General features: G+C 42.9%; 15 protein-coding genes and 1 non-coding gene across 16 annotated transcripts; 9 read left to right on the plus strand and 7 right to left on the minus strand.

Moving 5' to 3' along the window:
* Positions 1-24: 24 nt before the first annotated feature.
* On the minus strand, positions 25-1,155 carry TDEL0C03650 (uncharacterized protein; the record flags this gene model as incomplete). The annotated part of the gene is made up of 1 exon (XM_003680417.1): positions 25-1,155. One exon carries the CDS (start codon positions 1,153-1,155, stop codon positions 25-27), a length of 1,131 nt encoding a protein of 376 aa, XP_003680465.1.
* Positions 1,156-2,141: 986 nt separating this feature from the next.
* On the plus strand, positions 2,142-3,101 carry TDEL0C03660 (uncharacterized protein; the record flags this gene model as incomplete). Its single annotated transcript, XM_003680418.1, has 1 exon — positions 2,142-3,101. One exon carries the CDS (start codon positions 2,142-2,144, stop codon positions 3,099-3,101), a length of 960 nt encoding a protein of 319 aa, XP_003680466.1.
* A 177-nt stretch (positions 3,102-3,278) lies between these two features.
* Positions 3,279-3,821, minus strand: FMP33 (Fmp33p; the record flags this gene model as incomplete). The annotated part of the gene is made up of 1 exon (XM_003680419.1): positions 3,279-3,821. One exon carries the CDS (start codon positions 3,819-3,821, stop codon positions 3,279-3,281), a length of 543 nt encoding a protein of 180 aa, XP_003680467.1.
* A 382-nt stretch (positions 3,822-4,203) lies between these two features.
* On the plus strand, positions 4,204-4,275 carry TDEL0Ctrna7E. The gene has a single exon. It is a non-coding gene; the product is annotated as a tRNA-Glu (tRNA).
* A 381-nt stretch (positions 4,276-4,656) lies between these two features.
* On the plus strand, positions 4,657-6,327 carry JJJ2 (Jjj2p; the record flags this gene model as incomplete). The annotated part of the gene is made up of 1 exon (XM_003680420.1): positions 4,657-6,327. The coding sequence occupies one exon, from the start codon at positions 4,657-4,659 to the stop codon at positions 6,325-6,327; it is 1,671 nt and encodes a 556-aa protein (XP_003680468.1).
* A 170-nt stretch (positions 6,328-6,497) lies between these two features.
* On the plus strand, positions 6,498-9,260 carry MCD4 (mannose-ethanolamine phosphotransferase MCD4; the record flags this gene model as incomplete). The annotated part of the gene is made up of 1 exon (XM_003680421.1): positions 6,498-9,260. The coding sequence occupies one exon, from the start codon at positions 6,498-6,500 to the stop codon at positions 9,258-9,260; it is 2,763 nt and encodes a 920-aa protein (XP_003680469.1).
* Positions 9,261-9,615: 355 nt separating this feature from the next.
* TDEL0C03700 (uncharacterized protein) lies at positions 9,616-11,340 on the plus strand (the record flags this gene model as incomplete). The annotated part of the gene is made up of 1 exon (XM_003680422.1): positions 9,616-11,340. One exon carries the CDS (start codon positions 9,616-9,618, stop codon positions 11,338-11,340), a length of 1,725 nt encoding a protein of 574 aa, XP_003680470.1.
* Positions 11,341-11,793: 453 nt separating this feature from the next.
* On the plus strand, positions 11,794-13,029 carry TDEL0C03710 (cAMP-dependent protein kinase; the record flags this gene model as incomplete). Its single annotated transcript, XM_003680423.1, has 1 exon — positions 11,794-13,029. One exon carries the CDS (start codon positions 11,794-11,796, stop codon positions 13,027-13,029), a length of 1,236 nt encoding a protein of 411 aa, XP_003680471.1.
* Positions 13,030-13,228: 199 nt separating this feature from the next.
* MRP49 (mitochondrial 54S ribosomal protein mL61) lies at positions 13,229-13,624 on the plus strand (the record flags this gene model as incomplete). The annotated part of the gene is made up of 1 exon (XM_003680424.1): positions 13,229-13,624. The coding sequence occupies one exon, from the start codon at positions 13,229-13,231 to the stop codon at positions 13,622-13,624; it is 396 nt and encodes a 131-aa protein (XP_003680472.1).
* Positions 13,625-14,073: 449 nt separating this feature from the next.
* TDEL0C03730 (LrgB family protein) lies at positions 14,074-16,014 on the plus strand (the record flags this gene model as incomplete). Its single annotated transcript, XM_003680425.1, has 1 exon — positions 14,074-16,014. The coding sequence occupies one exon, from the start codon at positions 14,074-14,076 to the stop codon at positions 16,012-16,014; it is 1,941 nt and encodes a 646-aa protein (XP_003680473.1).
* A 313-nt stretch (positions 16,015-16,327) lies between these two features.
* Positions 16,328-18,562, plus strand: TDEL0C03740 (uncharacterized protein; the record flags this gene model as incomplete). Its single annotated transcript, XM_003680426.1, has 1 exon — positions 16,328-18,562. One exon carries the CDS (start codon positions 16,328-16,330, stop codon positions 18,560-18,562), a length of 2,235 nt encoding a protein of 744 aa, XP_003680474.1.
* Positions 18,563-18,673: 111 nt separating this feature from the next.
* MRPL38 (mitochondrial 54S ribosomal protein uL14m) lies at positions 18,674-19,090 on the minus strand (the record flags this gene model as incomplete). Its single annotated transcript, XM_003680427.1, has 1 exon — positions 18,674-19,090. One exon carries the CDS (start codon positions 19,088-19,090, stop codon positions 18,674-18,676), a length of 417 nt encoding a protein of 138 aa, XP_003680475.1.
* Positions 19,091-19,250: 160 nt separating this feature from the next.
* Positions 19,251-21,755, minus strand: NNK1 (protein kinase NNK1; the record flags this gene model as incomplete). The annotated part of the gene is made up of 1 exon (XM_003680428.1): positions 19,251-21,755. One exon carries the CDS (start codon positions 21,753-21,755, stop codon positions 19,251-19,253), a length of 2,505 nt encoding a protein of 834 aa, XP_003680476.1.
* Positions 21,756-22,112: 357 nt separating this feature from the next.
* QCR8 (ubiquinol--cytochrome-c reductase subunit 8) lies at positions 22,113-22,400 on the minus strand (the record flags this gene model as incomplete). Its single annotated transcript, XM_003680429.1, has 1 exon — positions 22,113-22,400. The coding sequence occupies one exon, from the start codon at positions 22,398-22,400 to the stop codon at positions 22,113-22,115; it is 288 nt and encodes a 95-aa protein (XP_003680477.1).
* Positions 22,401-22,681: 281 nt separating this feature from the next.
* ERG20 (bifunctional (2E,6E)-farnesyl diphosphate synthase/dimethylallyltranstransferase) lies at positions 22,682-23,737 on the minus strand (the record flags this gene model as incomplete). Its single annotated transcript, XM_003680430.1, has 1 exon — positions 22,682-23,737. One exon carries the CDS (start codon positions 23,735-23,737, stop codon positions 22,682-22,684), a length of 1,056 nt encoding a protein of 351 aa, XP_003680478.1.
* A 178-nt stretch (positions 23,738-23,915) lies between these two features.
* On the minus strand, positions 23,916-25,067 carry EBP2 (Ebp2p; the record flags this gene model as incomplete). The annotated part of the gene is made up of 1 exon (XM_003680431.1): positions 23,916-25,067. One exon carries the CDS (start codon positions 25,065-25,067, stop codon positions 23,916-23,918), a length of 1,152 nt encoding a protein of 383 aa, XP_003680479.1.
* Positions 25,068-25,288: the final 221 nt, after the last annotated feature.

Below are 25,288 nucleotides of genomic sequence, written 5' to 3' on the forward strand. Positions count from 1 at the left end.
GACGAAAATTATTCTTTTTTGCTTTTAACAGCTAACAAGGTCGATGACTTCCAAGTTAACTTGGTGACATTGTTCACCTAGGGATTGGTCGTAAAGGTTGTAGAAGTTACCGGATAGACATTGGTAGAAGACATCTTCGTCACCGATAGCCAAGTTACCTTCTGGAGTGATGGACCAGCCAGCAGCGTAGATAGCACCAGCTTGTGGTGGTGGACCATCGAATTGGAATTGTCTGTTAGCGACAATGGAACCGATTCTACCCTTACCATCGGTTAGAATACCTTCGTTCAAAGTCATTTGCAAAGTACCGTCATTCTTACAAGAGACAGCCTTGACACGACCGTCAGAGCCAGCAGAGTCAGTGGCTTGCACTTGACCATCGCTCACTTGAGAAGCACCGCTGGTAGTGCTGGTAGCCTGCACTTGACCGTCGCCAATTTGAGAAGCAGCGTCAGTAGTAGCAGTGGTAGCTTGAATTTGGCCATCATCGATTTGAGAGACAGCGTCAGTGGTAGCAGTAGTGGCAGTAGTAGCTTGGATTTGACCATCGCCGATTTGAGAAACAGCTTCAGCGGTGGTAGCGGTAGTAGCTTGGATTTGGCCATCACCGATTTGAGAAACAGCCTCAGCGGTAGTAGCAGTGGTAGCCTGGATTTGACCATCGCCGATTTGAGAAACGGCTTGAGCCGTGGTAGCAGTGGTAGCTTGAATTTGACCATCATCGATCTGGGAGACAGCCTCGGCAGTAGTAGCAGTGGTAGCTTGGATTTGGCCGTCATCTATTTGAGAAACAGCCTCGGCAGTGGTGGCAGTAGTAGCTTGAATTTGACCGTCATCAATTTGAGAAATAGCTTGAGCGGTAGTAGCAGTAGTAGCTTGGATTTGACCATCGCCGATCTGGGAAACAGCGTCGGCAGTTGTAGCAGTGGTAGCTTGGATCTGACCATCGCCAATTTGGGAGACAGCATCTCTCTTGGCGATACTACTGGAAGTAGCCACTGGCTTCACAGCAATACCGAAAGCAGAAGCATAATCGGTAGCACCATTCTTGTAGGTGGCATCAGGGGTCAAAGTGGACCATGGTTCACTTGGGACGTAAGCAGCCAAAGCAGTGGTAGCCAAAGCGGCAGTAGCCAGAGTCTTTTTGTATTGCATTGAATATGATTAGTGTATAGAAAGAAGACTTGTTTGTTCTTGTTCCTTTTAGGACAGAGAGTGAGAGACAAGAGAATAGGATCTAATCATCTCCTTATATACCTCTCAAGGATTATATCCAGCAAGCCCTATTCGAGTGTAAATGCTTGCTCGATCTATCATTTCTCTATTGGGCTAACTGACCACTTCTATTATTAGTACCCGGTGAGGGGTGGTATTTTCACCCACTTTCATTTCCTAATCGGGTTAAAATTAAAAAATTCATAAGGCATGCTGGGTCAATCACTTTAATCCGCTGTGAAAAAAAATACGGTTTGGCACCACGCCAGCAGCGGAGGAAGAGATATTCACAGCTAATAGCGCAGCACCGGATCACGAGTGATTGTAATCTTATCTCATTATGCTGGTTAGTGGTAATTACTTTGTGCTGTATAGTACTGCTTACAGTATTAATTACTGCTTACTGACCCGCTGGGTATTGGCTTTGAGTGAAAAAAACTTTTACGCGTCATGCAACGCGTTAATATCTTTGCCCTTTGAGGAAATGAAATTCAAAGTGGCTCAGTTAAGTGCGTCTCCACACGTCATATCTCTTCAGATCAAGCTCTGATATTGGCAAGGCTTGGTAGTATCTATTTTTACACCGAGCGTATTGGTGCTAAGTAGCTGGCAGGGGAAGTATCCATGGTAACATGGTTACTACCTGGTAGCCCCCCAGTAATGGCTCTCATATTGGCTTTCATTCTAGAGTTTGAGTTGCTCTTGCTGTTGGAGTACATGCCGGTAATTTAGCAGTTCCTCAGCCATTTGGCATTCTTTCTTGTTAAACAAGTTGCCAGCCATGGAATACTGATCTTGATCGGATCAAGATTATATAAAGGTAGGTTGATTTCATTTAATTGGAATCTACAAACTCTCTCTTTCTTTCTTACTTTCTATCTTGTATACCTAATCAACAATCAATCAAGCAACTATAACCAACTAATATGCTCTACAGATTTGCTATAACCGCTGCTTTGGCCTCTTCTGCTTTGGCCGCATATGCCCCAAGTGAACCTTGGGCTACTTTGACCCCAACTGTTACTTACTCTGACGGTGCTACCGATTATGATGGTACTTTTGGTATCGCTATCAAGACTTTGGCTGCTCAGTCTAGTTCAAACTCTACTGTTCAAAAGAGAGATGCTGTCTCTCAAATTGGCGACGGACAGATCCAGGCGACTACTGCTACTACTGCCGAGGCTATTTCGCAAATCGATGATGGTCAGATCCAAGCTACTACTGCTACTACTGCCGAGGCTGTCTCCCAGATTGATGATGGTCAAATTCAAGCTACCACTGCTACTACTGCCGAAGCCGTCTCTCAAATTGGCGATGGCCAAATTCAAGCTACTACTGCTACAACTGCCGACGCTGTCTCCCAGATCGGCGATGGTCAAATCCAAGCTACTACTGCTACTACTGCTACCACTGACGCTGTCTCTCAAATCGGCGATGGTCAAATCCAGGCTACTTCTGCCACTACTACTCTAGCTCCAGCTTCTCAAATCGATGACGGTCAAATTCAAGCTACTTCCTCTACTACCACTTCAGATGGAGCTTCTCAATCTACTGATTCTGCTTCTGATGGCCGTGTCAAGGCTGTCTCCTGTAAGAACGACGGAACCCTTGAAATGTCTCTGAACGAAGGTGTCCTAACTGATAACAAGGGTAGAATCGGTTCCATTGTGGCCAACAGACAATTCCAATTCGATGGTCCACCACCACAAGCTGGTGCTATCTACGCTGCTGGCTGGTCCATCACTCCAGAAGGTAACTTGGCTATCGGTGACGAAGATGTCTTCTACCAATGTCTATCCGGTAACTTCTACAACCTTTACGATCAATCCCTAGGTGAACAGTGTAAGGAAGTGCACTTGGAAGTCATTGATTTGGTCAAATGTTAATGAATATTTTTGGGTTTATTTTTTATTCGGGATAAAATGGCATCATTGTAAATTATTTTCAGTTTCTGGTTGAGAAGCATAAAGGTTCAATCTCACCACGTACATTATCGTTCTTTCATATAGTCAATAAATAGGCTTTACATAGCAAAAGAAAAATTTCTTATTATTATATCATGTTTAGTTGATCACTACACCTTTTGCCTCAAGATTGAATAGTCTCAATCTGTAGAGGTAGTAAAGAACCGGCGGGAAGGCAGCAACACCTAGTAGACTGGTTCTAAAGATCATAGATTTCGTACCATAAACGGAATGCATCGTATTACAAAGTTGGATTAAAAACCCCCATGCAACAGTAAATTGAGACATATCCCCATACGTGAGGGAATGGAATACTCGTCTCATGGTCGAACGGTCCAAGTTTCTGTCCTCATGTTCAGAGTGGAACAAACGGTTGGGGGCATCATGAACCTCTTCGACCCTTCCGTAGTAAGTAGTTGGGACTTCGGCGTTGGTAGTTTTGGCTTTATGGGAAGCTGTGTTTCTCGTAATAACATAATCCTTATAAAAAGCGTAAAGCCCGTACCCATACAAAGAGGTCACTAGAGCATTGATGGCAAGGTTCCTCTTTGAGGCATAAAACGGAATATCCTTGGGCATATTAGTTGAAGACTTGGCGCTGTTGGCCCCAAGGCTTTGAAGTCTAAAAAAAGTAGGTCTCATTGTAGTTTTCGAGCAACTTGCAATCGTCCTGTAGACTCAATCCATTCCAATAAAAGCTCAACTCTATATATATATGGCTTGAAGTTGAAGCAAAATTACAATAGTCAAGGGTACATCAGCTCCGACATTATCTCCGCATCTCGCATAAGATGGCGCTATCACTTCAGCAATCGTCGAGCTTTGCTGCTGTCGACAAGTAGTTGGACGAGTGTGATTGGAGGTTCAGGTTCAGCTATTGTTTGATTGCTCCGTCATACTCGGGCTGATATGCCTTGCAGCACAGGAAGTATCGGCCTCGGAGATAAGACGAGCGAGATTTTCATATGAGCTCTATCGTAATGTGCGGTTTGAAAGTAATACTGAATACTCGTAAAAGTTTCTATCCGATGTAGTGTAACGGCTATCACACCACGCTTTCACCGTGGAGACCGGGGTTCGACTCCCCGCATCGGAGGATTTATTTTTTGCAGATATTTTGTTCCTCTAATTTCAATAATCAGGCTTCAATCTGCCGATTCGAATATTATCGATGCTGATATTTTAATCAGAAGCCTTCCATTTGAGTGCTTTATGGAGCTGACTTTAACTCATGTGACCCTTTTTCTCTCTCTATTTATGTTTTGATCGCTTAGGTTGAACTTTTAAAAAATTAATCATCCTGTACTCATTGAAGTGATAAAAAAATAGCAACGTGAGAACACGTAGTGATCAGCTCCATCCATTGGAATGTTCAAAACCGGATTGCCCCATTCTTTATATTCCTAATTTGGTACTCACTCTTTGCATTAAAACCTTTTGGTTCCTGAAGTTAAGAACAGCGTGCGTAAGTTTACCCATGCCAGCACTTTCAGATGTCATTTTGGATGAAACTACATACTATTCTACACTGGGACTCTCGAGCAATGCTAATGAGGCGGAAATACACAAATCCTACATGATGCTGGCTCGTCAGTTGCATCCCGACAAGTCTAAATCTGAAGCCAGTGCTGAACAGTTTAAACTAATCAGTCATGCCCACTCGGTGCTAATGGATGAGGCTAAAAGACTCAAATATGATGAGAGCTTATTCTCGAAGGGATTGCACAATTACTCACCGAGGGAGAATTGCCACAGATGTATTCCCACAGACAGGAAAAGCGCTACATCCTCCGGCAAACATAAATCAAAAACAGCACAAGAAAGCGCTGGAAAGTACCATCGACCCTATGAGCAACAGCCCTATGGATTTGGTACGGAAGGAACTAAGACATCTCATACTCATCCTAAAGTACCGATCTTTCAGTCTTTCAATCTGAAAAACTATCAAAGAAGCCAAAGATCACCTCAACCCAAAGAGCACGAGGTTCCCAAGCGTTTTGATACACCCAACATCTTTTCTCAGGAAGCCAGAGATATGAAAGATAGAAAATCAAAGGACTATAACAAATCTACAGAAGATGAAAGCAACGCCACACGAAGGAATGGCGAACAAGATGATAAAAATGGCCATCCAACTGAGACTGAAGTGCATGAGGGAGAAGAGCCATTCAGAGCAAAGATACACAAAGGAAATATATCAGATCCATTCGATGCCTCACCAAAATCTCCATTCGAAAACAATCGAGACCGCCATTACGCCAGAAAGAAGCACGAGGCAAGGCTACAAGGTAAGCGTTCGGTATCACCTGTCAAAGTTACTCCTACTTCGAATAGTCCCGATTTGTCAGATACATGGGATGGATTGAAAGATCTGCTAAACAAGTTTGAGAACAAGAAGAGCAAAGCAGCAGAAAGCATGAATAACCAGACAAAGAAAGAAGTCGAAACAGATTCGCATAAACACAATGGTACTTCGGGCAAAGTACGAAAAGCTAATGGGCAAAGTCTTCATTTGGATGACCTAGGCAATTCACTACCGTTGAATGACAAGTCCTTCGATATGCAGGGAGTTAGCGACATCTTAGACGATGTTCCACTAATAAAGCGGGCAAAGAAGGATAACGGCAGAGAAATCTCACCAGAAATTGAAATGATATCTCCTGCGAAACAATATCATCAACAACCACACACACGGCATCCCGTTTATCTCCCTCAACCGACTGAAACTCTGCATATGCCTGTCAATCAACCCTTACCAAAGCTCTATAGGTCAGACGTTATTGCACTGGATCAGTACAAGGTCAATTCTCAAGTAATGGATTGGGAAGTGCCGCCAATGCCAAATTTCCAATGTAACTTCCTCAACAAATCAGAGGTGGCTCATTGCAAACAATTGGTTATGGAATTTAACACCAGATGTAATTCTTTGAAGCACAGATTATTGATGATAATGTATGATCGTCTGGACGCAGATTGCAAGCTTGATGAAAGACTGGTCAAGGTCGAGAACTCGGCAAACTGGATCTCCTGCAAAGACTTCGACTTTGAAGTCGTTAACAAGCTCAGCGAACTACAAAATCGCCAGCGCATTGTCGCTCAAAGTTTTGCCAGTATATTGAAATCAATGTACGCAGCTGAACATAGTTGAGAGCATACTTTATAAGTGGTTTGTTTTAACCTCTTAGTTAATTAATTCATAGCGAACCTCCAAGGTGCCACGTCGAGAGCGCGAAACGCGCCAAGCGCTCATCTATATAAATATTAAGAATGATTCATAGACTACAATTTTTGCCATTGCGACGCCATTGAAGATTGAAAATGTGGAACAGGCATAGGCTGATACTCATTACCGTTGGAGTTTTGTTCCATTTGTTCTATTTATGGTCTATTTTTGACATTTACTTTGTTTCGCCTTTGGTTCATGGTATGAACCAATACCAGAGTACAGACAACCCTCCGGCAAAACGACTGTTCCTCATCGTCGGTGATGGATTACGTGCTGATACTACGTTTGATTTGATCACTCACCCAACTTCGGGAAAAACCGAATACCTGGCTCCATACATCAGATCTCTAGTTCTTAACAATGCCACGTATGGAATTTCACACACTAGAATGCCAACTGAATCTCGCCCAGGCCATGTTGCAATGATTGCTGGTTTTTATGAAGATGTTAGTGCTGTTACTAAGGGGTGGAAGGAGAACCCTGTCGATTTTGATAGTTTCTTCAACCAGTCGGCGCATACATACTCCTTCGGTTCCCCAGATATTCTTCCAATGTTTAAGGAAGGGGCTTCAGATCCTAGCAGAGTAGATACGTGGACCTATGGCCATGAGTTTGAGGATTTCACTCAGTCATCTATTGAGCTGGATGCATATGTGTTCAGACACCTGGATGACCTTTTCCACAACTCGACCAGAGATTCAACTTTGAATGATGAGATCAGAGGAGACGGGAATGTTGTTTTTCTTCATTTGCTAGGTTGCGATACTGCTGGTCATTCCTATAGACCTTATTCCGCAGAATACTACGATAATGTTAAGTACATTGATGATCAAGTTTCGATGTTGAGTGATAAAGTCAGAAGCTTCTTTGGTGATGATGATACGGCTTTCATCTTTACCGCTGATCATGGTATGAGTGCGTTCGGCTCTCATGGAGATGGTCACCCAAATAACACAAGGACACCATTGGTCGCCTGGGGAGCAGGTTTAAACAAACCCTTGAAAAATGACTATCCAGTTTTCGACAATTACACTTTCACTTGGGGCTTGGAAGATGTTCAGCGTCATGATGTGAAGCAAGCAGATATTGCTTCATTAATGTCTTACTTAATAGGTGTCAATTATCCGGCAAACTCGGTTGGTGAGCTACCTTTGGCTTACATTGACGGCAAAGAGAGTGATAAATTGCATGCTCTATACAAAAATGCCCGTAGCATTTTGGAACAGTACCTAGTAAAGGAGAAAGAGATCATCGAGTCGCAATTCACTTACAAAGAGTACCACAAGTTTGCTCACAGGCCTTATCAGAAATACTTATCTGATATTGAAGGCTTGATCGATAGAATAGCTCAAGGTGAGAATGACTTGGCACCCGAAGCCATATATTTGACAGAGGAATTGATGACGACAACGTTAGAAGGATTACAGTATCTGACTACTTATAATTGGAGATTTATCAGAACCATCGTGACCTTTGGGTTTGTCGGTTGGATCACTTATGCATTCATAATTTTCCTGAAGCTTTATATTCTGGAAAACAATTTCGCAGACTACAGCACGTCAGCCGGTAACCTCTTCCTTTTTGGTGCTCTGGGAGTTCTTCTCAACTGGGTTTTGTATTATCAAAGATCTCCTTTCAACTTTTACATGTACCTGATGTTTCCGCTATATCTATGGAGTAAGATCTTCACTAATAATACCATCCTACGCGAAGGTCTCAAAGAGTTCCTCAAGGGTACTTCTTTCATGCAAAGAGTTGCTGTTGCGATGGCGATTTTTGCAGTTTATGAAGGAATAGTTTATGGATTCTTTCATCGTTGGATTTTTACCATCATTTTCAATGTCCTAGCATTCTATCCGATTTACTGCGGTGTTTCTCAGGTATCAACTAATTTGGGATGGATCCTTACTAGCGTCTTCCTATCTACATTCACTCTTTATGATGCAGTGAAGATTGAAAGCTTGGATCAAATTACTGTGGCAGGCATTTTAATTATACTGACCTCCATTTACGCTCTGAAAAATGTTTTTAAGAGTATTGGATACTACACCTTTTTCTTGCTTCTAATGCAAATTTCAATGGTCATCGCAATGCTCTTGGTTACCCAAAAATCTGTCACATCGCTTCAGAACAGACAAGGTCTACCTCGCGATGCACAAATAGGTGGGTGGTCGATCTGCTTCATATCGCTCTTCATTTTACCTATTTTCCACTATTTGAATCCGAATAATGACTATAAAGTCAGACTTCTAACGATATACTTGACTTTTGCACCCGCCTTCATTATCCTGACAATCTCTTTCGAGTCACTTTTCTACGTTGTCTTCACAGCTTATCTTGTCCAATGGATTGAGATAGAGTACCATATCAAACAGCTGAAATCTCATGATAACCACCTACAGCTCCTAAGGGTTGCGCTCATCGGTTTTTTCCTGCTACAGATAGCATTTTTTGGCACAGGTAATGTGGCTTCAATTTCGTCATTCTCCCTGGACTCCGTCTATAGACTGTTACCAATCTTTGATCCCTTTCCCATGGGAGCTCTGCTAATGCTGAAGTTGATTGTTCCATACGTTCTCCTATCCACAGCACTAGGAATTCTGAATCTCAAATTGAACATCAAAGACTATACAATCTCATCTTTGATCATTTCTACCAGTGACATCCTATCTTTAAATTTTTTCTATTTGTTGAAGACAGAAGGTTCCTGGCTAGATATAGGTGTCACTATATCCAATTACTGTTTGGCAATTCTTTCGTCCCTCTTCATGCTATTACTCGAGATCATTGGCCATGTTTTGCTGAAAAACGTCACCATACAGAGAAAAGTCGATAAGATCAAGAAACAGTCTTAAGTCTGCATGGAAATTGGGCTCCACTTCTTGGCGCAACTCCATGCATATTTTGCTCTTTTACGAGCGATGTCCGCGGAAAGAGTGCATCAGCATTAGACTTGAAATGATGCTAGATAGGGAAGATAAGCGTAATTCCGACTAAGTACGATTAGTAAACTTTTGTAATTCTTCGGTTTTTCTGCCGTTACGCTAAATTTCTGTTGATGATCCTTCAATTAGTATAAAACCCTTGGAGAGAAACTTGTAAATTTAGAGGAAAAGAGAAAAAAGTTGAAGAGGAAACTAAGCTTTAGAATCATCGAGTATGACCGGAGAGAGGTCACCGTTACTCTCAAATGATGTCGCGACAGATAACATGGAACAGCAGCATGATGAGGCTAGGATATTTATTGATGAAGGACCAGATTATGTAGCAGAGCAAGCTGGTATTGCTGTACTGGAGAGTGTGATGGATCATGAACAACCTGCCCATGAAAGCGAAGAAATGCGATGGCTCAGAGAAGCTCGTATAAAGCATCAACACCTAAGTAGCTTTCAGAGACCTAGTTTGGCAATATTGTGTTGTTTGCTAATGCTGATATCTTTGGCAGAGACTTTATGTATAACTCCAATGATCTCATTGACGATGAAGAAAGTATGTGAAGGGATTATGACCGCCAATGGTGATGTTTTAGATTCGGCGCAAGAAATGCATTGTGACCCCAAGAAGGTTCAAACTATTATGTCAGGAATCAGTTCGACTATCCTGATATTGACAGGGCTATCGTTCACATTTACATCTGGAACTTGGGGAGAGTTTTCAGATAGAGTGGGAAGAGTAAGGATCTTCGGCTATATGGCTCTGCTTAAGGTAATTGGAAATGGGGTTCATCTTTGGGCATTGCTACCCTCCACTCCTTACAATAAATGGGTTATTATATTGGCAGGATCAGTATCATCTTTGAGTGGGGGGATGCTAGCCCTATTAGCCAATGCAAACAGTTACATTGCGGACATCGCTGAACCCGATCAACGAGCCATGTCCATGAGTATTATGATGAGTACCGTATATGGGACCATGGGACTGGGGCCTATTGTAGGTTCGTTGCTTGTTAAATTCTTCAGTGAGGGCGATCGTCTGCCTATTTATTTATCACTTATTGTTGGGACAATTGCTACTCTATCGTGCTTTACTGTCATCAAGGAACCCCGCCACGATGACGCACTAAAGCTTTCTCAAGCCACGTTTATGGAGAGAAGAGAGAGTATTTCTAGTACAAGGTCAAGCGGCTCTCATTTTTCAGCAAAGATGAAATCTTTTAGCAGGTTACAACTGCTCCGTTTGATTGATGTGTTTTCCTCGCTTAAGAAGCTATGGCTGAAGCCAACGGCTCGTGGATCACTTGCGCCACGTTATACCGTGCTACTTTTGATAGTCATCGACATTCTATTTCTGAGTATTACTGTAGGGTCATTACCTACCCTGGTATTATTCGCTACGTACCAGTACGGCTGGCGCTCAGTGGAACTGGGCTACTTTATCTCCATTTCAGGGTTGGGCAGGGCCGCTGTACTACTCGTCCTTTCACCGTGCTTGATACATCTATTGAAAAAACGTTACAAGCCTTTGAGTTTCTCGGTCGATCGAATCGATATCATCTGTATTATGATTTCTCTGGCGTTCCTCATCATGAGCTTCTTGACTGCCCTCATAGGTCTAGGGCACGAAGGGTCTCTGTTTGCATGTGCAACTTTGCAAGCATTGAGTGCCTTTTGTTCACCCGCGTTACAATCCGCTATAATCAAGTACTGCTCAAAGAAATTCACGGGGCAGTGTTTTGGTGCAATAGCATTGATCAGATCCGTCGTAATGCTCATCGTACCTCCCACGTTGTTGAGAATTTACGGAGCCACCGTTTCTTTCAAGCCGGAGCTATTTCTCTACATCCCACTGATGAGTGGTATCTCGGCCTTAATTCTCTCAAGTTTCCTACGCATAGTGGATGATAAGGAAGAACTAAGAAGAGATTCAGAGGTAAATGTGACCTATCCCTCCAAGCCCTTGCAAAGTAGAAAGGACTCGCCCAATTCGAAGCCTTAGCCACTACACATACTACGAAGGGCGCCAATCACATAGAGAATGTACCTAAAGACTTTACAAGAATTTCAGAGGTGCAGATCCGGTGGAAAATTGTAAAAAAATAATAGATTGCTGCTGCAAGAAACCTTGACTATTCTTCGATCCTGCAATACCAACATAGTGACGATTGCTTCTTGTTAGACTGCGTAATAATCCTTGAGAATGGTCAAGTTGCGGCGTAATTTCTCAAATTTTGCTTGTCGATTCTCATTTTCAGCTCAAAATTTAAGGAGTGAAGTGAATAGTGCCAGGCGGTGAAAAATGAACGTCGGCAAAAGTTTAAAAGTTAAGTTTGTATAGGAGACTGAGGTGATCAGCCGGTGGCAAGAGAAAGTGGTTTCGACTTTGGTAGATCAAACAAAGGCTTTGCGGGAAGGTTGTGACCGATAAGACTGCCTCCTAGACCTATAGCAGATGTATATTGATCCTCAAAAGAATAATCAAGTTCGTAAGTTGGATATACCAGGCATTCATAAGAAAGAGAATATGAGCGAGGAACATGTCAGAGATGACGACGGTTTAACTGCTGAACAACGGGAACAACATCTCACATTGAAGAAGTTGAGCGAACAAGTACGGGCATCCGAGCGAGAAAAAGAGGCTCGTAATGAGCAGCAACAGCGGGAAGCACAATCATCGGATGGTTCACAAGCAAAGAATGCCACTCCAGTAATGCGTGGGAAAAACACATCGGGGAAATATTGTTTAACTGATTTCCAAATCTTACGAACTTTGGGGACAGGTTCCTTTGGAAGAGTGCATTTGGTCCGCTCCAATCATAACGGAAGATTCTATGCGCTGAAAGTCTTGAAGAAACAAACTATCGTGAAATTGAAGCAAGTAGAGCACACAAACGATGAACGTAGAATGCTCTCTGTCGTATCACACCCTTTTCTCATCCGAATGTGGGGAACTTTCCAGGATGCGGAACAAGTTTTCATGGTTATGGATTATATTGAAGGTGGTGAACTATTCTCGTTGCTTCGTAAGAGCCAAAGATTTCCAAACCCAGTAGCGAAGTTCTACGCGGCGGAAGTTTGCTTGGCGCTGGAATACTTACATGCAAACGAGATCATCTACAGGGATTTGAAGCCGGAAAATATACTGCTTGATAGAAATGGTCACATCAAGATCACTGATTTTGGTTTCGCAAAATACGTACCAGATGTGACGTATACTCTGTGTGGTACTCCTGACTATATCGCTCCCGAAGTGATAAGTACAAAACCTTACAACAAGTCAGTAGATTGGTGGAGTTTCGGTATATACATCTATGAGATGTTAGCCGGTTATACCCCATTTTACGATGCAAACGCTATGAAGACTTATGAAAACATTTTAAACGCAGAATTGAAGTTCCCTCCGTTTTTCAATGCCGATGCTCAGGACCTACTTTCGAAATTGATAGAGAGGGACTTGAGTAAGCGTTTAGGTAACTTACAAAACGGATCCGAAGACGTGAAAAACCATCCTTGGTTCAGCGAAGTAGTATGGGAAAAGCTGCTCTCAAGAAACATAGAGACACCGTACGAACCACCAATCCAACAGGGTCAAGGTGACACTTCGCAGTTCGATAGATACCCTGAGGAAGAAATCAACTACGGTGTCGAAGGGGACGATCCGTATGCAGATCTATTTAAAGACTTCTAGTGATATTCAGAGAACCGCGCAAACCTTATATAGACACCGAAGATCCTCTGATCATCGTATTTGACTGGTCATTGATGGGCATCTCAGTCAGACGTCGGCAGTGATTTTCATCCAACTTCAATCGCTTATTTGAAAAGCTTCAATAGTCTTCACTAGGAAAGAGATCACAGTTTTAAGTTGCTAAGCGAGACACCTTATAATGTCCAGTGTAGCGAAGCAATTGAAGTATTTGAATAGAATAAGCTTCACAACAAAGGAGGCCCAAATATTGATTAACCCTTCAAAATATGCGGGGATCAAGCTAACTTTCCAAGCACAAAACCACAATGGACATATGGGAGCTAGAAAGTTCTGGCGTCAATACCTGCCTACTTTACAATTCTACAATCCAGGTTTGAAGATCGACGTTGTGAGGATCGACAATAAAGATACGAAAAGAGCCGGAGTTCCATGTATTTTGGAGATAGTTTCTAAAGAAGATAAGGTCCTTGATCAAATTGATATGAAAAACAAGAAAGATGATACAATTATGAATGACCTGCTGCAAAGGCTAGATTTCGAGCCCATCCCAGAAGAATCGCTAATAAAAGTCTAAGTACCGCATTTGAAGCCCACCGTCGATCAATAGAGACCACCAGGGTCACCAAAGCCTTGTAAATACCATGCTAATAGGCCTGAAAGATGTTTATGTTACCATATAAGAATATTTCTCATAAGCCAATAAGTCACGTGACGACAGCTACTCAACCTGCCATAATAAAGCATAACTTCAAAGTTACAGGAGGTATCGATATATTCCAGCCATCCTGCCTTCAATGGTTCGAATGGCTCGTTAGCCTATTTAAGCTATATAGAAGCATATTCACGTGATATTCCCCCGGATGAAAGGACGGCGAAATGCGAGCTTATAGTCTTCATGACAACTAATCTGTCATTATTAAAGATGTTTAACTGACATAAAGCTGCTCGATGAAACCTTCATAAGCAGATGAGAGGAGTGGAAAGATCAATTTGGCATCGAAATTACTCAGATAAATAAGATCGATGAGACGTACCGAAACAATTCGGCCAAAAGATCGCAAATATGAGGCGTTGGTGCGACACTGGTTGATTTTCAAGCAATTTGTAGTACTGAGACGTCGCCTGCTATTCCGTACATATGTGCTTACACCTCTGGGTGTGATATTAGTGATGGCTTTACTATATGGGGTCGACCGATTGATTAAAAACTGTATCAAGATTACTTTCCCGGCAAGTGTGGCAGTCATGTTGATAAATTTTGCCTTTATGTGCATACTAGCATCGTTCAGGAGACCGTACATTGATTTTTACCTTAATGTTATTGATGTCCCATTAAGTTGGGCACTTCGATGGATGAACGTTTTCTTTACCCCAGCATTTGTTACTCTACCATTGAGTCCTTGGATATCATATAAGGAGGCTTTACTAATAGTCGCGGTCTTTGTGATAGGATACCTGATATCTTTTGCCTTGCTTTCATACATCACCATGCTGGGGCAAAAGGTGACGAGATCTTTTAAATTGAAGTCGATCTTTGTCCGACAAGATGAATTACATAATGGGATGCAGGAAGGTTCCAGTTTTGCCCCACCATCTACTCACAAGCGGAGCAGTAGTACGTCTAGTGATATTGGGGAAGAAGAACCCGTAAACGGCAATGAATCGACTAACTCTTCTATTCGAATTTTTTACGCGGAATCTGATGAGATGGAACCACACGATCCACTGCTCGATTTGGCTAACAACTCTGGCATATCACTTTCACAGCTCAATTCAAGAGCTACTTCAGGACTCCACTCCATTGTATCTCCGAAGCACCTACCTAGTGACACTATTGAGCCAGGCGAAGAGGCTATTGAGATTGGACCATCACGTAGAACAGTGACTAACGGCCCTTCGCAAAATCATCACATTTCGAATGGTACTTTTTTAAGGAAATTGAAACCAGTAATACACAAAAATCCGGAGGTTCACTCAGCAATGACGGTAAGTTCATCAGAAAGCCCCAATATCTGCCAGCGTGCGATCACCAGACAGTACTCAAAACAAATCGATCTTTATTTTTCGATCAGTATGTGGGATGCTCATTTGCACCATATCCTTTATGGACTTGGATTTTTCGCAACCATTTTCACATACTATTTCCAATGGTACACTACGCCATTCCATTTGTTCACAGCCGTTTGCATGTTTATGATAGTGACAGATTCTGAATACATTGTTAATCGTCCCAAACTGAAAAAGTTCGCGCATCCAGTCATTTGTTCAATGGCATTAACCTGGATTGTCATGCTAATTTCTGTCATGATCAAACATAGGAAAGTGGTTTACTTTCTGCGAGAGCTCAGGAGCTATAAGACTGGCCGCAATTATCTACGCTTGTTTGACAATGACAACTACGGCTACCACCAGTGGCCAGGTGCTGGTGACATCTTTTCAAGTTGCATGGACGTTTCGATCGTCGGGCTATCGTTACCAATGTATACCTATCGCAAAGATCTGAAAAGGCATTTTTTCAGCATGGTACCGCCAATTCTAATATTCACAGCAGCTACCTTGTTTCTCAACCCATTGATTTGTTACAAGATTGGAATATCGTCGAAGCGAGCTATCGGATTTGCAGGTCGAAGTGTCACTTTAGCCCTCGGGACTCCACTGATAGCTAATCTAGACGGCGATCAAACCGTCATGGCTGTCACAACCGTAATGAGTGGGGTCATAGGTGCCCTAACAGGAGGACGCATGTTCGACTTCATCAGGGTCCCAGAAGATGACTACGTAACAAGAGGTCTCGCACTGGGCTGCAATTGTGGCGCAATTGCCACTGCGTATCTACTGGGAGTTGACAGAAGAGCAGCTGCCATTAGTTCGCTTTCTTTTGTCTGCTACGGTGCGCTCATGGTCATTCTCAGTGCCATCGGCCCCATCAAGCATTTCGTGCACCAATTGGTTGGCTTAAACTAAATAGGATATATTTTAATACAGAAGTTTTACTTCGAGCTAGCACTAAACGCCTTCTATGATTGGTTTCTACGGTATCGGGGTTTCTCGTAGGGATACTGAGCGCAGTTTGATGATCGGCGTCATAAATTCAGGGCTGTGAAGCATAAGAAAAAATAATACGGCATTGTTGAAAGCTAGCAGAAGAAAGTCTTCATCACTTCCATTTAGTCCTGTGATATTATATCCAGTCACTATTTTGCATCTACTGATCCTAATTGGGTTTGGAACGACAAGATTTGGGTGAGAAGTGTTGCCTGACCGGCAGATTATAGACATGGGTTCAAGCGAAGAAAGAAATCCTAGAAGTGCTTCTGTCAAAAGAACTAGATCACTCTCAGAATCTATTAAAGGGATATTCAAGGGAGGGAGCAGCAGTGGGCATGCGCAGCATCCCGGTTCTCCCAGTGAAACACCTCCCGCTATTTTGAAGAAGAATAGTAGTCGTTTGGGAAATATAACCATCAACAAGGAGGCAGAGTTAAGCTCTTCAAGAGGGGCTCCTATTCAGGCTCCGACCTCTCCTCTTCAGACACCTATAGCACCTCGGCAATCAAATCTTGGTGTACCAAAGCTATCAAAGTTATCCTTGTCCCAACCTTCACAACCATCTAGCTCTGATAATGATCATGCCTCTCCACCTCCCAACTTGAGTGAAGAGGAAGAATTTGCTAGAGCTAGGCATTCTTCTGGTAGACGAAGCGATGAAGAACAACGTGGAAGGGACGTATCAAGAGAAGGTAGACAGCGGCCAAAACAACCAGAAAGTAAGAGCTACAATGCCCAACAAAGCTCCGAACAAGAAGACAGTGGATTGATCGATTCTGTGCTCGAGAATGATGATAATGACAACAGTATCAGGGAAGAGCGTAGTAGTAGCACCGAGGCCCACGCAAATCGCGCGCGTGCCAGCAGTTCAGCGGTGAGGTCTGGCTCTTTGAAAAGGATGGGGTCTACATCATCAGCTACATCCTCTAACCAAGGCTACCCTCGGGGCAGACATCGTGCTGACACTTTTAGTGCATCCAGCTTGCCTCGATTTAATGAGAGGGAGTCTAAATGCATTTTGCAAGTTGACAATTTCAAAGTTTACGAGAATGGTTTCCATGAACATAATCTTAAAATCACTTCACTGATATCGGATACTAATGACGGTAACGACGGACTCTCTAAACAAAAGTCTGGTTTTTCTTTGTCTGGGATATTTAAACCTCATAAGGAGGATAAAAAGCTGGATAATGCATTATCTCTTATTCCAACGGGTACATTGTCATTATCTCAAAGGATAGATAAGGCAAGAAGTCAAGCGATGGAAAGGAATGGCGATAGCATTGACGAGGCAGACGAAGAAAGCAGCGGAGATGTAGCCAAGGGCCAAACAGAAGACACTAGGACTCCAAAAATCGTCAATCCAAATGCAGCTGTTGGTACGGAAGAGTTAAAGTTAATCAATACCCTGTCTGAGAAGATTCATCTTGCTTTGAATGGTAAGTCGTCTAAAATTGAAGGTGATGAAAAGACAAGAGAAGACCCTCCTACCAAATTTCATGATCAGTATGGGAAACCCATTGGAGTTATTGGTCACGGTGCCTACGGTGTGGTGAAGATATGCTCAAGACCACTAACGGCGAACGACGCGGAGCCATATCCAACGTACTCGAATGGCAAAAGGCTGTTCTTCGCCGTCAAAGAGTTAAGGCCGAAGCCGAATTATCAGGTTGAAAAGTTCAGTACAAGAATCACTTCTGAATTTATCATTGGTCACTCGCTGAGCAGGTGCCATAAGAAAGGAGACGCACCTGCGCCCAATATCTTAAAAGTACTAGATCTTTTAGAAGCTCAGGATGCTTTCGTGGAAGTTATGGAGTTTTGCCCATCTGGTGATTTATACAATCTATTGACAAGGAAATCAAAAAACGGCACTGCCTTACAACCACTTGAAGCCGATTGTTTCATGAAGCAATTGCTACATGGTGTCCAATTTATGCACAGTCACGGTGTGGCCCATTGTGATCTGAAACCCGAGAATATATTGTTCCATCCAGATGGTTTGCTTAAAATCTGTGATTTTGGTACCAGTTGCGTCTTTCAAACTGCTTGGGAGAAGCAAGTTCATTTCCAGTCAGGCACAATGGGGTCAGAACCCTATGTCGCACCAGAGGAGTTCATTCACGGTAAGGAATATGATGCCAGACAGGCTGATTGTTGGAGCTGTGGTGTAGTTTACTGCACTATGGTACTGGGACACTATTTATGGAAAGTTGCAGCACGAGGTAAGGACCCATTGTACGATTCCTTTATCGATGAAATGTCAGAGCATAATGAATTTTATGTCTTTGAAGAGATGAGGCATGTCAACAATGAAATCAATCGCTTGAGAAGGATAGCATTATATCAAATATTCCAGATCGATCCTAATAAAAGGATAACAGTAAGCGATCTGTTGCAAACAGCTTGGATGAGGCGGACCAAATGTTGCGTCTTTTACAAACCCGTTGATAAAGAAAGATGAGGAAAACAGATTACGATAGAATGAAATTTCCTGTATAGATTATTTTCTTATTGCATTCATGGTATTTACAGGGTGGATAATGTGCACGTATATAGAATTTCTGGAAACGTCTCATACGACTCTACTGGCTAGCGAGCAGATCTTGTTGTATCCCTTTTCCCTCAGCTCTCTGCCCACACAACCATCATTGGCCATAATTCTTGTCCCTAGAGGCTCTCCCGTATTCTTGTTAATCAAAACGCAAGCATTATCACCAAAACTTACGGTGGATCCATCCTCTCTGTACATATTTCTTTGCTTAGCACGCACAACAATACCGTGGACAATGTCACCTTTCTTGACCCGATTGGTGTTGGAAGTACCAGTGATATTCTGAGCTAAAGGCTTGGCTTTCTGCACAACGCATACTATTCTGTCACCAATTCTTGCTGGAGATTTAGGCGATCCTTTCTTCAGCACTTTAATACACTCAGCCATTTGGGCTCCGGAGTTGTCGATGACTTTTAGCATCGATTTAAGGTAGATCATAATGGATAAGGTGGCCAATTCCAGTAGATAGGTTGTTAAATGATCATTCTAGTTGGAGCTAAAGTCATTGATTTTTCAGTTTAATCGCTTTTAGCTCGTTCCGTAAGGTGCGACCTCGCGGACTGCAATGCGAGTTTCTTAAAGTTACATAGTCTCGTAATCATACAAAAGACGATAATTTCATCAAGTCGTTTTTGAGAGCTGGTTCGATCTTATCCAAGCCCCACCGCTCATTCATTTTGTTCTTAAGGCACCCAACGATAGCATTGTATAAGCCCACAAAACTGGGTTGCGATTTTAATTCTTGACCTGCGCCAGTGTGCTCATTTGTTTCGACATGACATATGGCCTCCAGAGACTTTCTATCAAACTTGCCCGAAGTTATCATGGCTCTCATACGGGGTTCGTATTCATGCTTGAACGGCAGTTTCCCTGTTAACATCGTGTAGAGGGTGACTCCGAGTGCCCAGATGTCCGCTGAGGGTCCCAACGGTGGTGGAGATGGCTCCAACAGCTCGGGTGAGGCGTATGGAAGCGAACCAATGTGAGAATGTGGGTCAGGCCCGACATTAGCAGGAGATGTATTAGAATCAATATGTGGGGAGGTCATATCCATCGTTGGCGTTAATTTTGTAGCATGAGATGCGAAGTTTCGTAAGGATGGTGTGCTCGAATTAGCAATACGCGCACTGGTTAATGATGGGCCGTAAGTCTTGGGCAACGAGCTTATCCCAAGAGGGGTGTCATCGTGAGTTAGTCTCTTATTTTTTACAATTCGTTGTAATTTGCTTAGGCGGTTTCCGTAATGCATATTAGTGCTGGATCGTGATCTGTGGAAATCCATAGCTTTCCTGCTGCGAATGGTTTTTTTATCCTTGAATGACGACAAAATCTCCATGTAATCGGTATCAGTGGGACTTACAAGAGAATCGTCAGTCACATAATCATCCATAGGTGACCTCTTACAAAGGTTGAACCTGCAACTCATTCCAAAATCACAGAGAAGAACTCTCCATTCAGTCTCCCTGGATGCCTTCTCGAGTAAGCAATTTTCCAATTTAACATCACCATGTGCAATGTCTTTTCCATGCATGTATCTAAGCGCTGAAATTAATTGTAATGATAAAAGTATCGTAAGCCGACATCGACTTTGGAAGTCGATTTTTGACACTCCGTATTCTCCCCAGGATATTACCAGGTCATAAAGAGTACCACCATGAATTCTTTCGGTCAGACAGTACATTGCGTAATCCTCGTCCAGTTTCCACTGTATGAGGGGTAATATATTATCACTTTTAAGCTCTTGCCAAATAGAGACCTCTTTAAGGACTTGTTTCTTGACTTTAAGATTATTACGGAACCGTACAATTTTCATAGCTTTGTCTGCTCCCGTTATGTCATCGTGGCATTCTCTTATCATACCCCATGCTCCAAACCCAATCACTTTACCCAGGTTATAACCCATAATTTGCATACCTTTATCGTCAGGTCTGAAATTATTCTTATTAGCCATAGAAGTAATTCCAGCTGGTGAGAAGGAGCTTAGAAATTGGGAAGCGACAGATCCATGCCTTGACTTCACGCTTGCAGGAGCGATATCGGGAATAGAATTTTTGTTCAACGAAGTGTTACTCTTCGAGCTCTTTAACATTAAACTTTTGATCAATGACATCAATAACTTGTAATCCTTGTTGGGTATCAAGTCGACGATTATTTTCTTTCTTTGAGAATAAGGTAAAAACAGGAAATCGTGTGGTAATTTGCCAATTAGTTCTAATACTTCTTCTGGAGTCATTTTCAATTCGGATATGATGGAAACGGCGTTATCTGGTAGATGAGTCAATGACGAAGACGCTGAGTTGAAAGAATCACCCACAGAAGTTTTCCTTCTGGACAATTTTCTTGCCTGAAATGAGCTATTAAACCCCATATTCTTGAACCTATCAAGCTCGCTAGAATGAGCCGTACCATCTGTGATATTCTTTTCGACTTCAGTCGCAGACATAGAATCCATCATTGGCACTTTATTTGCAGCGTTGGGCAAAGGAATCGGATCCACCTGTGCATGCGATGAATCGAACACATACGAACTATTGGGGCTGATGCTGTTAGATTCATGGTCTGTACCCCAAGTGTTAAATCTTGTGATAGATTCAATATATTTTGGCGGAGTCGCATTGGCGCTATTGTTAGCCAAAGTATGATACATTCCTGCTGGCGAATCACCATCTTCATTTTGCCATTTCAATACTGCTTCCGCGAAATCAAACTCAGGTATATACTCATCTTGCATATCACTATCCTGCTGATTCCACGAGAACCTTCTCTTTCTAGCACGCTGCGGCTCTGCCTGCAGAGTTCGCTCACTGCCATTTGTACTGGCCAAAGTCTTGCCCGTGATAGGTATAGGTCGATGTTTCAAGTCATCGTAAATCCTTGAACCAGTTATCTGATCAAAATTAGCACTCTCATTCTCTGAATAAACTCTTACCAGTGAAGACTTCGACGACGCTCCCTGAGTAGCACGATACAGACGTTTCGGTTCGAAGTACAACTCGTCATCGCCGGGCTGGCTTCCACTGTCTTCCAGTGGGGTCACCGACGGCCGTAGCGACCTTTCCTTCGAGTCGACCCCCGAAACCAGCGACCGCTCACTGCGAGACATCTTGCACAAATAGTCTCGACCTTTTTGACGAACTACTCACACTGGCGATTTAAAGACTATCAAAAGATACCTTTCCCGATCAAAGATCCTTTAATCTGAAGGTCATCGTGAACCCTTCCCTTGTTCGAAGGGTCCCACACCACTCATATGGCACGTGAAAAACTAAAATAACCTCCATCACACTACAGAAGCCTATTAGATGACTCAAGAGTTCTATTGAACATGATGGTATACATATATTCACATATATATAGATACGTACGTACACCGACGTCTGTAAAAGTTGTTGTTATGCCTGTTTTTGGAATAAGTAATAAATATCTCTTTATCCTTCTCGAAAAAGTGGTTTGAAGTAGTCTAAACGTTAACTCTTTCTAACTCTTCTCTACCAGCTTTGGTGTACAGATACTCATTGTAGTCTCTAGAGTTAACCCACCACGCCCAGTAGATACCGGCCGGGATGGCGAGATATAAAACTTGGCTCTTGAAACGTCTAAACAGGTTGAAGACAGCATTATGTGCAGCACCGGCCAAAGGTTTTTGAGCATATGGAGAGACGGCATACGAGGTAATACCCTTTTGAGCTGGAGAGCCCATATGACCCCACCATCCCATATAAGTCTTTGCGCTTGGAGGTCCACCCATTGTTGTTAAAGTTGTGTGATATTCTGTTTTAGTGACAGTTACCAATCCTTATGGAACCCTAACTGCCTGAACAATTGTATGTTGTATATAAATGAAAAGTTTCCAAGATTCGCTCCCAACTGTGTTCTCCCACCGAAAAGACCGTCCAGACGCATCCTTGGCCTTTGATTGGTTCAACAAAGAAAATGACCGAAAGAAAGCAGATCGTTTTATACGCGATTATACGAGAAGCCAAAAGCTCAGCGGCTATTTTCTCTATCTTTTATACAACTTTTCTGTAACTACTTACTTCTCTTGTAGACCTTGTTGAGGAAGGCAGTGAGCACTTGAGCACGGAAACCACGAGACTCGTCTGTTTGGGCGATCTTCGCTCTTAGATCTTGAGCAACCTTCTCCTCGTAAGCCTGGTAGTGCTTTTGAATGTCAAGGTCGTGGAACAACTTCTTGCAGCGGGCTTCGCATTCGGCATCCTTCTTACCGTAGTTCTCATCGAGCAGTTTTCTTTGCTCGGGAGAGGCCAGTTGTAGGGCTTTGTTGACCACCCAAGAGCACTTGTTGTCCTGGATATCGGTACCGATCTTACCAATCTGCTCGGCGGTACCAAAACAGTCAAGATAGTCGTCCTGGATTTGAAAGTACTCACCCAATGGGATTAGCACATCGTGAGCCTGTTGCAAGTCCTTGGGGTCGCTGATACCTGCAACGTACATCGCAAGTGCAACGGGCAAGTAAAAGGAGTAGTAGGCAGTCTTGAAAGTAACGATAAAGGAATGTTTCTCCAAAGAAAACTTTGAGAGGTCCACTTTATCTTCGGGAGCAGTGATCAAGTCTAGCAATTGACCTAGCTCGGTTTGGAAAGTAACATCGTGGAACAATTCAATTAGATCCACATAGTAAGGCTCTTGTCTGAAATGTTTCTTCAACAGAACGTAGATTGCACCCTCAAGCATGAAGGCATCGTTAATCGCAATGTCACCGACTTCCTTGACACGGTACCAGCAAGGTTGACCTCTTCTAGTGATTGACTGGTCCATCATATCGTCAGCCACCAAAAAGTAGGCTTGCAAAAGCTCAATACACCAACCTAGAAGAGCCACTTTCTTGTAAACTTCGACCGGCAAATCGTCAACAGAAGCATAACCCTTGAGAATGGCATAGGTGTCAACGACAGACAAACCTCTGTTCAATTTACCACCAGGGGTGTTATAGTTCAACGAATCCTCGTACCATTTAACGGCCTCGGCAGGCATACCATAGCCCGTTAGGACGGATTTCAATTCCTTGACCAATTCTGGGAATTCGGCGACAAACTTGGCTCTGTTACTCTCTTTTGACATTGCTCGGTGGCTCAATTGACTGTTCAATTGATAGATTTATCATTGCAACTACTCTCTTATATATATACGTATATAGTAGGGCGACTTTTTTTTCATGCGAAAATGGTCGTTCATTTACGATGCAACGATTTTCGAGCTTTGATATGAAAAATTCAGCTATTATACATGGTAATTAGAATTAGAACCTCTTTGAACGTCTGCTCTTTCCTGGTCTGGAGGATTTGCCCTTCATCTTTCTTTGCGAAAAACCTGTGACGTCCGCCGAAGAGTCTGCATCATTCTTCCTCTTGAATCTCTTCATACCACCACTACCATATTTAGCGTCCTTAGCGGCCCTCTTGTGATTCATCTTGTGGCGGTTGTTATCTTCAGTTGCCTCTTCGATACCGACATTGAAATCGCCGTCATTTATCTCACTCTGCTTTCTCTTCTTCTTCAGGGACTTGATCTTATCCAAAGTTTCTCTCTTTTCCAATTGACGTTTCTGTAGAGTAGCTACTTGAACTTGTTTACCAAACTTCTTCAGTTGTCTTTGCTTTCTTGCATCACCACGGGCCTTCTTTTCACTGGCTTCTACAACAAGCTTGTTCTTGATTTTGTCCATGTGTTCATCGTTCTTTACCATCTCAGCAAAATAGTCTAGTGGTCTCTTGAAAGGAACTCTTAGTCTCGCCAATTGCTCACGCGCCTCTAGGACGGAGCTCAATGATTGTTTGTAGAATGCCAACTCCCTTTCTGTGTCATCGTAGATATCTCTCATGCCTTCGTCTGTGTTTGTAGCAGAGGTCACTGATTGATGTTCCTGGAAAGAGTGCTTCTTCCATGGTAGTTGAACACGCGCCAAAGCATGCTTCATAGCTTTGACATTGTTGATTGTCAGTTTGTGGTGAGGAACAACGTCTGCATCGGAATCAAATTCCACGTCTGACAGTGGAACATCTTCCTCCTCCTCGTCCTTTTCTTCCTCGTCCTTTCCATCGTCATCTTCTTCATCGCCATCTTCTTCATCGTCGTCATCTTCCTCATCGTCATCTTCAGAATCGCTTCTGGCCAGTCTATCCAAGTCCAAACCCTGTTCTTCTTCCTCTTCTTCTTCTTCATCATCTTCTTCCTGCTCTTCTTCCTCTTCCTGCTTCTCCTCCTTCTTCTCAGCTTGTATCTTAGCCAGCTCTTTCTTTAAACGTCTCTTGTCCTTCTTTGACAGAGCCTGGCTCTGATACTCTTCTGTCGTGGCAACCGATCCATTGTCATCTACGTCAACAGTCTTTTCGACACTGGTGACCACGGTGGGTTCTCCTTTCTTAACAGCAACTTTAATCACCTTAGCCATGCTTCCCGATGCTCTCAAGCGATAAAGTCAAACTGTGATACCACTGAATCTAACTGAAATGTCATCTCATCGCATCGCATCGCTTAAAATTTTTTTCACTACTTTAAGAGTCGCTTCATACGCGCTACGTTATAACATTAAACAAAGAATTGATCAACTATTGAAGCTGGCAGGCTCCGGCAGAGCCTTGCGTGATGCTCGTATGACACTCAAGCATTGTT

The sequence above is a fragment of the Torulaspora delbrueckii genome, chromosome 3 (genome assembly GCF_000243375.1).
Source record: "Torulaspora delbrueckii CBS 1146 chromosome 3, complete genome".
In the NCBI taxonomy this organism is placed as follows: Eukaryota; Fungi; Ascomycota; class Saccharomycetes; order Saccharomycetales; family Saccharomycetaceae; genus Torulaspora; species Torulaspora delbrueckii.